General features: G+C 51.2%; 1 protein-coding gene across 3 annotated transcripts in view; it reads right to left on the reverse strand.

Moving 5' to 3' along the window:
• The window catches only part of RPAP2 (RNA polymerase II associated protein 2), a 61,342-nt gene that overhangs the window by 29,189 nt on the left and 19,779 nt on the right, over positions 1-12,374 (reverse strand). For all 3 annotated transcript variants that reach the window (XM_028732789.2, XM_077928472.1, XM_077928473.1), the window contains one exon: positions 2,621-2,689. In XM_028732789.2, the coding sequence (XP_028588622.2) occupies positions 2,621-2,689 (69 nt within the window). The remainder of the gene's footprint in view (positions 1-2,620; positions 2,690-12,374) is intronic.

The raw sequence follows: 12,374 nt of genomic DNA on the forward strand, positions 1-12,374 counted from the left end.
GAGACACACATATTTACTTGTGAACAAAACAGGCACCCTTTTATTAAATGTAAAGACACCACTTGAAAAATTCATAAGATCTGTTTCACACATTAGGAATTCAACCAGAAAAGTGTAGAGGGGGAAAAAATGACAAAAGATTTGTTCTTACGGTTGATAAAAAATTTATACCAAGGCATTCAAGTAAAGTTACTTTCTGTGTTCTGATTTAATGAATCATTTGAGCAGTATCTGGCCGGGGTGACACTGATGTAAGGCTCATTGAAGCCTGCTCTAATGCCTACTGGTATAGCCTTCCCTGGGACAACAAAAGCAGAACAATGTGTCAGACTGAAGCAAGATCAAAGTAAGTGCAGTTCTGGGGATGCTATGGGGCTGGCCTACAACACATCTGGATCTGTGAATGGCTGGCAAGCACATTGGCTGCCCTATAGACTCCAGTGACCCAGCAAGCCCAAAAGGAGGAGAAGCAGCAGGGCGGTAATAAACAGCCTTCGAAGTAAGATTTTCGCAATCTTGTAATTCAAGCTGAAAGCCGTACAAAGATTGCTCGATGGTTTCAACTCTTAACTAAAAGGTAGACCACGACATTTTTTAAAAAAAGCCACCAGTGATTTCTTTTATATATATATTTTTAAGACAGAACAACTAGTGCCAGTTTTTAAAACACAGTTTACAAAGTGCCTTTGGATGCTGTGAAACATTTCCCCTCTGCCATTTAATTTTAGCGGCAGGATCCGTGTGCTGATATTATGTTTCCCATCCTACTGATCTCCATGAGGAGGCTTTGCAAGTGAATGCAGTACAGTGGTACCTCAGGATGCAAATGGGATCTGTTCTGGAGCCCCGTTCGTACCCTGAACAGAACGTAAGATGCAACGGCACGTATGCTGGTCGCGTTTTGCCGCTTCCGCGCATGACGTCATTTTGAGCATCTGCGCATGCGCGAGTGGCGAAACCCAGAAGTGATGCGCTCTGTTACTTCCGGGTTGCCGTGGAGCGCAACCTGAAAGCGCTCAACCTGAAGCATATTCAACCCAAGGTATGACTGTAAATGCAAGAACCTCAAAACAGAATAGTGCGGGCAGTCATCTCATAGCCGCTAGGACACCGTGACCAGTTTTCTGGGACCCAGTTGCATGTGCGGGGAGCTGAAGAGGGGCACAAATGTTCTGCGTGCTAATGCTATGCTTTGTTAGATTGCATCCCAGGTCTCTGCAACTACTTGGATAACAAAGCGAGGGAACTAAACTTGAAATTTGCTCATTAGGACCCTTAATTCATGCGGTCCCCAGGTAAGTGTGTCAAAGAAGCTTTGGGGTACCAATGAAATGTCTAAATCAGCAAGGCTGAACTAAAACAACGAACAGCAGTTTTTCACTTAAGAAAGGGCCTAGCTGCAGAATCTGTTTCAAAAGCCAAGCTTTACTCTGGGACTATATAAAAGAAAAGGAGGGAGGGAATACGAGCATGTGCAGAATGCATTGCCCTCCTCAGACGATCCCTGCCTCATATCTATGGAGGGGAGGTAAAGCATTCTGGTGAGGTGGATATCGGAGGTCGCTTCAGAAATAACATGTTGATTAAATGGAAGCAGAGAACGCTTACATAATCCAAATTAAAAGGCCTGCTTAAATCATGTAAGAGAATGCATAATTAAAGAGACACAGACACACAAACAAAATGCCTGGGCAGAATTTGTTGACAATGTATATATCTGACACCAATTATAGCCAGGCAGCCTTGTAAATGGTACGTCAACAGTTTTCGTGTTTCACTGCTTTTGCTTGAGAAAAAGAGAGAAAAAGAGAGCCCTTAACATGCATCAGAAATATTTAAACCTGGGTTGGAGAATCTGTGATGCTCCAGATGAATGAATGAATGAATGAATTTGTTGTTATGACCATCATGGAAAGAAATATACATACTGCTGGGCCACAGGGTCCCCACTCCTGATTTCAGCACAATGTGATAATGTGCAGTGCAAGTTACAGAATCATCTTAGCCCTTCTTCCCCACTCACATTTTTTTTTGGGGGGGGGTATATTAAATGTTTGGGACACAGAATATGTGCTCCTTCATGGCTACCTTTAGACACTTATGGTCGCAGGGCACATGATGCTACCACCTTTCCGGATTTAAAGCAGGCCTGATTTAAAGTCAGCACCTGGATGGGAGACCCAGCTAACTGGGAACCCATCACAAACCACCCTGAGAGTGCCATCATGGAAGAAAGACAGAAGAAAATGCACCAAATAAATAAAAATAGACAGATATGGGTAGATGGCAAGACAGCTTGCTAATGGTTGAAAGAACCAAAAACTATTCTTTCCATTTCCAAGCCTAAGAAATTAACTTTCTGCAGACTTTATGGGAAGGAAAGGCAATGCCCTATTTGACTCTCCAAGGTTACCCTCGTGCCCTATTTTTCTACATTCTTGTCCCCACTGCAAGATGCTGGCAAGAGATAGCCAACAAAACTGACCAGATTAAAGACTATGCCTCTCCTACTTAACCAGCTGACCACTCAGCAACACTGAAGGCCCATTAGCACAATTCTGTTGCTGCTAATAAACTTAACAAAAGATTGAGAAGAAATGAATTCAGTTGTAGTACTTACACGGACAAAAGCACAATGGCAATCAGGGTCCATACGGGAGTTTTGTGAATAATATTTGTATTTGTTAACCTGGGGAAAAAAACACCACAAGCATTAACAGTTGTATTATTTCAGAAATTGTTAAGAGTGATGTAAAGCCAATAATAAGTCAACTTTTTATGTCTACTTTTTTTAAAAAAATGGGCTTGCTCACACTATCCCACAATATTATCTATAGGTAAAAGGTTCTATACATTATTCATCCAAACCAGGGTTATTTGACGAAAGAGGTATCATTTCAATGGCAATATAAGAAATGTAAAACTGCTGCCACTTTTCACATTTGATGGCAGCTTTTAAAAATGACAGATGCCTTCTTATTAATTGGGGGTATACTATGCAAAAAGGGACGAGGGTGGCGCTGTGGGTTAAACCACAGAGCCTAGGACTTGCCGATCAGAAGGTGGGCGGTTCGAATCCCCGTGACGGGGTGAGCTCCCGTTGCTTGGTCCCTGCTCCTGCCAACCTAGCAGTTCGAAAGCACGTCAAAGCGCAAGTAGATAAATAGGTACTGCGGGAAGGCAAACGGCATTTCCGTGCGCTGCTCTGGTTTGCCGGAAGTGGCTTAGTCATGCTGGCCACATGACCCAGAAGCTGTACACCGGCTCCCTCGGCCAATAAAGTGAGATGAGCGTCGCAACCCCAGAGTCGGTCACGACTGGACCTAATGGTCAGGGGTCCCTTTACCTTTACTATGCAAAAATGCAAATTATGTTTCCCAACCTTGGGTCTCCAGCTGTTTTTGGACTATAGTTACCATCATCCGTGACCACTGGTCTTTGTAGCTAGGGATGATGTGAGTTGTAGTCCAAAAACAGCTGGAGACCCAAGGTTGGGAAACACCAAAGAAGATAAATCAGAGAGACAGTTAGAGGACTACGGTCGCCCAGCAAGCTACACGGCCCACAGAGATATGAACCGAGGTCTTCCCATGCATGTTCAGGCAAGAAAAGCAAATCATACTGTCAGGGGCTCAGGAGCAGAGGGACAGGAAAGGGAGGAATTAGAGACCGAGGGGGAGGAATCCGAGGGGGAAGTGAGCGATGAGAGCCGCCCGAGGTCTCTAAGTCTCTCCAGCGAATCGGAGGATTCACAGAAAGGGGCTCCCGTGGTCAGAGCTAGGGGGTTGCCAGAGGGAACACCTCAGGAAGGAGGGGCCAGAGGGGACTCCGAGAGCAGCAGCTGGAAATCGGGACCAGCTTCCCCACCGGAGAGCAGTAGAGGGGAGGAGTCCCAGGCATCGGCAGCAGGCAGCTTTCCGTCAGCGGAAGGACATGAGTCAGGGTTAGCCACGCCTGCATCAGAGAGCGAGGAAACGGTCAAAAGGAAGGTCGGAGGCAGCGCGCACGCGCCAAGTTCAAATGTACAAGAGGGTGGCGCAATGAGCAGCCCGGATAGGGAGCCAGGTCCTAAAGCCCGCCGAAGGGAGGGGGAAGAGTCCGAAGGGTCCGCCTCCGAAGCGTCCAGGAAGGAAGGGACCCCGGGGGGTGGTAGGACCCAGAGGCGGAAGGAGAGACGGAAAAGGTGGAGTAAGGCTAGAGTCTTAAACTGGTGTACAGGGGGCGGAGACTCAGATGGAGCTTCGCCGGTCTAGTGTCTAGACGTAGAGACGCACGCTAGGGTTTGAAAATGGATAATGTACTTTAATAAAGACTTTTGTATATTACCGCTGGCTAGCGTGGGTCCTCTGTGAGCTGGGACCTGGAGGCAGTCTCTGACAGTAAGCTCCGTCTCCAATTTCATCAGTTTTCTGCACCGAAGGAGTCGCTGCGTGAGTATACACAGCGCGGGAAGAAGACTGGTGCCTCGCGAGCTCACAAGAGTCAGGCGAAATGACTACCGAACAGCAAATAGCTGCCTTGCAAAATGCGGTGACACAACTCAACGCGGAGGTAATCGCATCCAGGAAGAGAGAAGACGAAGCGGCTGCTGCCTGCAGAGATCTCCAAGCCAGGTTGGAAGTGCTTGCGAAGCAGGGGCAACCGGGACCCAGATCCGAGGGGATTGGGTTGGGGAAGAGAGGAGGCAGCCTTGTATCTCAGTTCGATGGGAATTTACAGCACTACCCCAATTTCCGAGCAGACGTGCAGTTTGCGCTGAAACTGCTGGAAAAAGACTTTAGAGATGAGCAAGAGAAGGTGGGGTTTATCTTGTCCCATTTGCAAGGGGACGCGAAAGCATGGCTGCGCAATCTGTGGAGAGATAAGGATCCAGCGCTCCAAAGCGCAGATGCATTCATTAAAGCAATGGATTCCTGCTTTTTATCAAACATTGACATTGACATTGCCCGGAAGGACATATTTGGGCTAAGACAAGGGAAAGCCAGCGTAAGGCAGTTTCATTCCCGCTTTTTTGCATTGGTCAACGTCCTGGGTTGGGATAAGGATTCTCCGCCTGTTAGGGACCTTTTTTGGGAGGGATTGAACCCGCAGGTCAAGGATGAGATCGCAAGGGGGGAGAGACCCAAAAGCACTCAGCAAGTGGTTGAAAGAGCGCTAACGGTGGGTGTGCGGCTGGAAGAACGCCCATGGAGCAAAGAAGAAGGGCGTTGGGGACGCACACCAGCGAGAGGGCCCCCCCTCTTGCCCAGGGATGTCGCGCGTGCGCAGTCCACGCCTCCACAGGGAGGGGGCTAAGAGCCGATGGAGATTGGCGGTGCTAGGGCTCACTCAGCAACCAGAGCCTTAACACCGGGAGCAGTCAAAACGAAGCCGCCTAGAGGGAACAGGAAGTGTTATATCTGCGAAAGTGGACAGCACATGGCGAAAGAGTGTCCCCAGAGGCTCCACAAGCACACTGCAGCTTCCTTGACAGTAATGGAAGCAAATCAGCAGAGTGGATCACAGCAGGGAAACGACGGAGTCTGGCTGGAAACGGAGGCACTGGGGCCCAGCCAGACGAGTCAGTGAAGAAGTCCCCAGAGATTTTGCAGCCCACAGACCCCCTCCCGCCCAAACCAGTGGTGCAGCTCACCGCATCGCTCCAGCTGCCCAATGGACTCACCTTAGAAGTGCCTATTACGATTGACTCTGGCAGTAATGCGGACTTTATAGGACTGGAGTTTATTCAGCAACACAACATAGCGCTACTGCCAGCCACGCTGCCCCTGAAGGTGGTCACAGTAGATGGCAGGGAACTGCTGGGGGGGGCAGGTGGTACAGCAGACACCACCTATGGTGATGCAAATTGGGAATCACCGGGAAGTCATCAGCTTCAATGTCACCCAATTGTCGGACACACCCGTAGTTTTGGGCATGAGTTGGCTGCACAGGCACAGCCCAGCATTGGCTTGGTACCAACGCCAACTGACTTTTGGCTCCTCCTACTGTGCGGAACATTGCATCCTACCTAGCCCAGAAGGGGAAGAGGATGACCCGCAGCTACATTTGGGCACGCTGCAAGCAGTGCCTCTCAAGTATGCGGAATTTTTGGAGTTATTCTGTGAGAAGGAGGCGGACAAGCTACCTCCGCACAGACCCTATGACTGCAAGATTGACCTCCTGCCGGGGGCGACGCTGCCAACCGGGAAACTGTATTCCATGTCTGAGGATGAACTGCAGGAACTCAGGGAGTTCATAGATCACAATTTGAAGCGCGGGTTCATCCGGGAGTCGAAAGCGGTGGGAGGCAGCCCAGTATTCTTTGTGAAGAAGCGGGATACGCCCCAAAAAAGACTGGTGGTGGACTATAGAATTTTGAACTCGAAAACCAAGCCCTCGGCCTTCCCCATGCCCAAGATAGACGACCTGCTCGCGACGGTGAGGAAAGGACGCGTTTTTACCAAGTTGGATCTGCGAGGGGCGTACAACCTGATTCGCATGCGGGAGGGCGACGAGTGGAAGACGGCCATGTTCACGCCACTGGGCACCTACGAATACAGAGTTATGCCCTTCGGATTACAAAATGGCTCTCACTGTTTTCAAGCTTTCATGCATCACGTGTTGGCGGGACTCCTTTACAAGAAGTGTGTATGCTTCCTGGACGACATCCTGATATTTTCTGAGTCGCGAGAAGCGCACGAGAGGGATGTCAGGGAAGTTCTGCAGAGACTGAAGGAGCACAGGCTGTACGCCAAGCTGGAGAAGTGCCAGTTCGACATGACGGAGGTGGATTTCCTGGGCTACAAACTGTCGGACAGGGGGCTCGCCATGGACAGCGCCAAGGTTCGCTCAGTATTGGACTGGAAAAGCCCGCGCAATCGGAAGGAAGTCCAGCGGTTTGTCGGCTTTGCCAACTTTTACCGCAAGTTCATCAAGGGGTTCGCTATGCAGACGGCGGCCATCACCGACACGCTCAGCTCCAAGAAGAAGAAATTCATCTGGACGGAGCAAGCGGAGCAGTCCTTTCAGAAACTCAAGCGCCTCTTCGCGTCCTAAGAGCAGCTGCTGCATGTGAATCCCGGCAGACCGATGAGGGTGGAAACAGACGCCTCAGACAGAGCCGTGGGAGCCGTCCTGTTGCAACAAGACCAGCAGGGGGACTGGAGGCCGTGCGCCTTCTACTCGAGGAAGCTCAGCAAGTCGGAGCAGAATTACACCATCTGGGACAGGGAGTTGCTAGCCATCCATGCAGCGTTCAAGGCATGGCGGCACTTCCTGATCGGAGCCAGACACACAGTGCAGGTCCGCACGGACCACAAGAATCTAGAGTACTGGCGCACGGCGAGCTTCCTAAACCAGAGGCACATTAGATGGGCGGAGTTCTTCGCGGACTTCGACTTCAAGATAGAGTACATCCCGGGCGACAACAACGTAATGGCGGATGCATTGTCCAGAAAGCCGCAATACCTCGAGGAGGCGGCACCGTCGGCGGCCAAGCACATTTTCGCACCGGAAGCGTGGGCATGCGCTTCGGCAACCGTGGACCTGGACGCCGTACGTCAAGCGCTGCAGGAGGACCCCTTCGCACGAGCCAAGATGGAGGAGGTGCACAAGGGCACGGCGAAGGACGACGAGTTCCAGATAAGAGACGGGTTACTCATCCGCAAGGGAGCGCTCTACGTGCCGGGAGACGACCTCCGCGCAAGGGTACTGCAGCAGCTACACGACGCTCCCACCGCCGGGCACTTTGGCAAAGAAAAGACGGTAGAATTAGTGGCCAGAGACTTTTGGTGGCCCAAGATGCGGGGGGAAGTAGCGGATTACGTCTCGAGATGCGACACCTGCCAGAGGGCCAAGTCAGTTCACAAGCCGCCGGCGGGACTGCTGGAACCGCTGCAGACACCATCGGAACCGTGGGAGAGGGTGGCCCTGGACTTTGTCACGGACCTGCCCAGTTCGAGGGGAAAGACAGCAGTGCTAGTGGTGGTGGACCTGTTTACCAAAATGGCACACTTCATTCCGTGTGCGAAGGTGGCCACGGCGGAACAGACCGCCAAACTGTTCATAGACCACGTGTTTAAAGTCCACGGTCTGCCACGGTCTATTCTCTCCGACCGGGGGCGACAGTTCATCTCGAACTTCTGGCAGAAGCTGATGGGCATCCTGAACGTCAAGGTCAACCTAGCGTCGGCGAGACACCCGCAGACCAACGGGCAAGCGGAGAGGGTCAACGCCATCATGCAGCAGTACCTGAGATGCTACGCCAATCAGCAGCCTACGACATGGGTAGACTACCTGCCCCTCGCAGAGTTCGCTTACAACAATACGAAGCACGTGTCGACAGGGGTGACGCCGTTCTTCGCCAACAACGGGAGGCATCCCAGAACCTTCCCGGGTTTAGAGAGAGTGGGGGAGGGGGAGCCACAGGCAGCGGAAGCCTTAGCGTCGGAGTTGCAGGAAGTCCACGAACAGCTCAGGAGGCAGTTAGAACTAGCAAAGCACGCATACAAGCTGCAGGCTGACAGACACAGAAGAGTTGGGGAAGACATACAGGTGGGAGACTGGGTCTGGTTAGCAGCGCAAGCAGTGCCGACCAGATCGTTAGCGAAGAAGAAGCTAGGACATAAGCAGCTAGGGCCTTACCAAGTCCAGGCACAGGTCAATCCAGTGGCCTTCCGGTTAGCACTTCCGGAGGGTTCCAGAATGCATCCGGTGTTCCATAGATCGGTGCTCACGCCCTACAAAGCACCTCATAGATTTCAGGAGCCAGGCACAGCGCCAGACCCACTCAGAGAAGGGCCCAGAAAGGGAGGGTCGCCAAGAGGGGGGCACATCAACGAGGTCACAGAGATTTTAGACTCGAGATGGGGGGAAGGGGGAGTAGAATATCTCCTAGGCAGAGAGGGTACCCCGGCCAGTGCCAACAGTTGGGTGCCGGACTATGCCTTGGAGGAGCCTCTGCTCAAGGAAGAATTTCATGCCCTCTTCCCACACAGGCCCATGCCAGCCGAGTATTTCGACGACTGGCTCTTCACACCCACACTTTCAGCCAGCACGTTCCAGGGGTTCGCCTCGGACGAGGAACCGGCACCAGACACACGCTCCCCGGAGGGCTCACCCTCGGGGTCTGCCTCAGACCGCTCTTATTGGTGGGACGATCGACCAGAGGAGCAGTGGCGCAGGAAGTGGCTGGGGGGTCCTTGGCAGACATCACCCTCAGAGGGGAACGGGGGCGAGACGGACATGGACGTGTGGGGGGAGGACGTGGGGTTCGAACACGGAGGCAGAGACATGGAAGCAGAGGAGATCGAAGTCAACGAGTGCACGGAGAACGAGCCGGACCTAGCCGGTTTGATGTACGACACGGGGGCCGAACTGTATCCGGCACTCACCCCCGCTACGACGGAGCACCCAGTACCCACACCGGAAGGAGGGGAGGGGGGAAGGGGGGGCTTCGAGGGGGGGATGGATGTCAGGGGCTCAGGAGCAGAGGGACAGGAAAGGGAGGAATTAGAGACCGAGGGGGAGGAATCCGAGGGGGAAGTGAGCGATGAGAGCCGCCCGAGGTCTCTAAGTCTCTCCAGCGAATCGGAGGATTCACAGAAAGGGGCTCCCGTGGTCAGAGCTAGGGGGTTGCCAGAGGGAACACCTCAGGAAGGAGGGGCCAGAGGGGACTCCGAGAGCAGCAGCTGGAAATCGGGACCAGCTTCCCCACCGGAGAGCAGTAGAGGGGAGGAGTCCCAGGCATCGGCAGCAGGCAGCTTTCCGTCAGCGGAAGGACATGAGTCAGGGTTAGCCACGCCTGCATCAGAGAGCGAGGAAACGGTCAAAAGGAAGGTCGGAGGCAGCGCGCGCGCGCCAAGTTCAAATGTACAAGAGGGTGGCGCAATGAGCAGCCCGGATAGGGAGCCAGGTCCTAAAGCCCGCCAAAGGGAGGGGGAAGAGTCCGAAGGGTCCGCCTCCGAAGCGTCCAGGAAGGAAGGGACCCCGGGGGGTGGTAGGACCCAGAGGCGGAAGGAGAGACGGAAAAGGTGGAGTAAGGCTAGAGTCTTAAACTGGTGTACAGGGGGCGGAGACTCAGACGGAGCTTCGCCGGTCTAGTGTCTAGACGTAGAGACGCACGCTAGGGTTTGAAAATGGATAATGTACTTTAATAAAGACTTTTGTACATTACCGCTGGCTAGCGTGGGTCCTCTGTGAGCTGGGACCTGGAGGCAGTCTCTGACACATACATAAAATTAACATCTTGCACAGGGCATCACAAGTCATACTTCCACAGCTGGGGTCTAGCTAGGGGGCAGGAGCAGAAAAACTTTTTCAGCCTCAGAGCAACCTTCCAGGGGCCATATGCAGTAGTGCAGGGGGCCAGAGCCAAAACTGGGTGGAGCCACAAATGTAAATATTGCATTAGTACAGTAGACTAGTTTTGACACACCCTCCCTTTGAGTAAGCAAATGGCATTACCAGAGAAATTCAAGGACACATTCCATCCAGGCAACAAACAGAGGGTGCAAAGGACGACTGGGGAAGGATGTAGCTAGGGAAGAGTTTGCAGCATGGGGAAAATCTCAAGGGTTGGACAGAGAAGCTTTGGAGGACCACATCTGGCCCCTAGTCCTGAGGTTACCCACCCCTGGCCTACTGACTCCTGCAGGACCAATATTACAGCACAATAAAAGTTTTAAAAAGCACCAGAATTCCTCTCTTTAGAGTCATACCTATGTCTGGTTTTATTGATTTAATGAATTCAACCTTCGCTACCTTGCGGGATATCTTTGGGAGAAGAAAAGGCTAAGCAGTAAATCGTTTTCTGGATTCACTCAGTACCTGTCAGAAATTCTACTTTTTCCACATAAATTTGGATGTATTCCTCAAAGATAGCCCACTCCTTTCACTTTTTGAAAGGAGAGTAAAGTTAGGATAAAATAAGAGATTAAAGAAATATTGAAATGTGTTTAAGCTAGTTGGAAAAATATAGTAGCCTAACAAGAACGGCTGGAAGCCAAGTCACTTGGTGGGTGTCCGTATGGGATAGGTGTGAAGGTATGTTGATATATATAGTATAAAAGGTAAAGGGACCCCTGACCATTAGGTCCAGTTGTGACCGACTCTGGGGTTGCGGCGCTCATCTCGCTCTATAGGCCGAGGGAGCTGGCATTTGTCCACAGACAGCTTCTGGGTCATGTGGCCAGTGTGACTAAGCCACTTCTGGCGAACCACAGTAGCGCACGGAAACGCCGTTTACCTTCCCGCTGGAGTGGTACCTGTTTATCTACTTGTACTTTGACGTACTTTCGAACTGCTAGGTTGGCAGGAGCAGGGACCGAGCAACGGGAGCTCACCCCGTCGCGGGGATTCGAACTGCCGACCTTCATGATCAGCAGGTCCAAGGCTCTGTGCTTTAACCCACAGCACCACCCGCGTCCCTATGTATAGTATAGGTAGGTATTATATAGAGTAATGTAGGTATGTTTTATGTTATGAAAATTAGGTAGTCTGTTGTGTACATGTATTGTGTAAATGTATATGTATGTGTTTTATATGTTAATAAAATAAATAAATTATGAAAAAGAAAGAAAAGGCTAAGCAGTAAATCCTACACAAATCCAGAGTGGAGTCCCTAGGATAGTTGGATGACACCTTGTATATCGCCTTCCAACGACTCCTGCAGCCAAGCTGGTGCCAAACGTCTTGCTCTCCTTTCCTTTGGACCACATCAAAGACTGTCATCTGGGCAGTCGAGGATCTCCATTGACACGGCCCAGGCTTGCGCCCCAGGGAAGTAACGAACGCCACAGTTTGACATCACCCCCAGAGGCACACTCCATTGTCTCTAGAGACAGGTGGATGCCAACAATACTGTTCCTTCTCTCAAAAAAGCTCATGGTAGCACTCAGTGACAATGTTTTGAGAACATAAAATCGTAGAATCATACGAGTTGGAAGGGACCACAAGGGTCATCTAGTCCAACCCCCTGAAATGCAGGAATTTACTACTTCTTCCTTTCTTTCCATCCCTTACCCCGCCACCCACATGGTTCTTTTCTACTCAGTTTGGAAAAGTACTCTGAAAATAAACCTCCAATATCATCTTGGAAAAGGCAGACAAAATGATGGCACATATTATCTTTAGGAAAACATACAGAATTATCATTAGTCCCTGAAGTTCAACCCCACCCCACCCCAACCCCCCGCTAAGGAGCTTCTTGCATCCTGGTCCTAATGAGATATGAAACAGATCATCTAATGTTAATTAAAGCCAATGCACAACTGACTAGGAAGTAAGTTCCAATGAACTCTATAGCAGTTTGAAATTAGCCAGGCGCCAGGCGCATTTTGCACCTGGCTGTTGACCACTTGTGACCAAGTGAAGATGCCTGGGTACCAGGATGGCAC

The sequence above is a fragment of the Podarcis muralis genome, chromosome 5 (assembly GCF_964188315.1).
Source record: "Podarcis muralis chromosome 5, rPodMur119.hap1.1, whole genome shotgun sequence".
Taxonomy (NCBI): Eukaryota; Metazoa; Chordata; class Lepidosauria; order Squamata; family Lacertidae; genus Podarcis; species Podarcis muralis.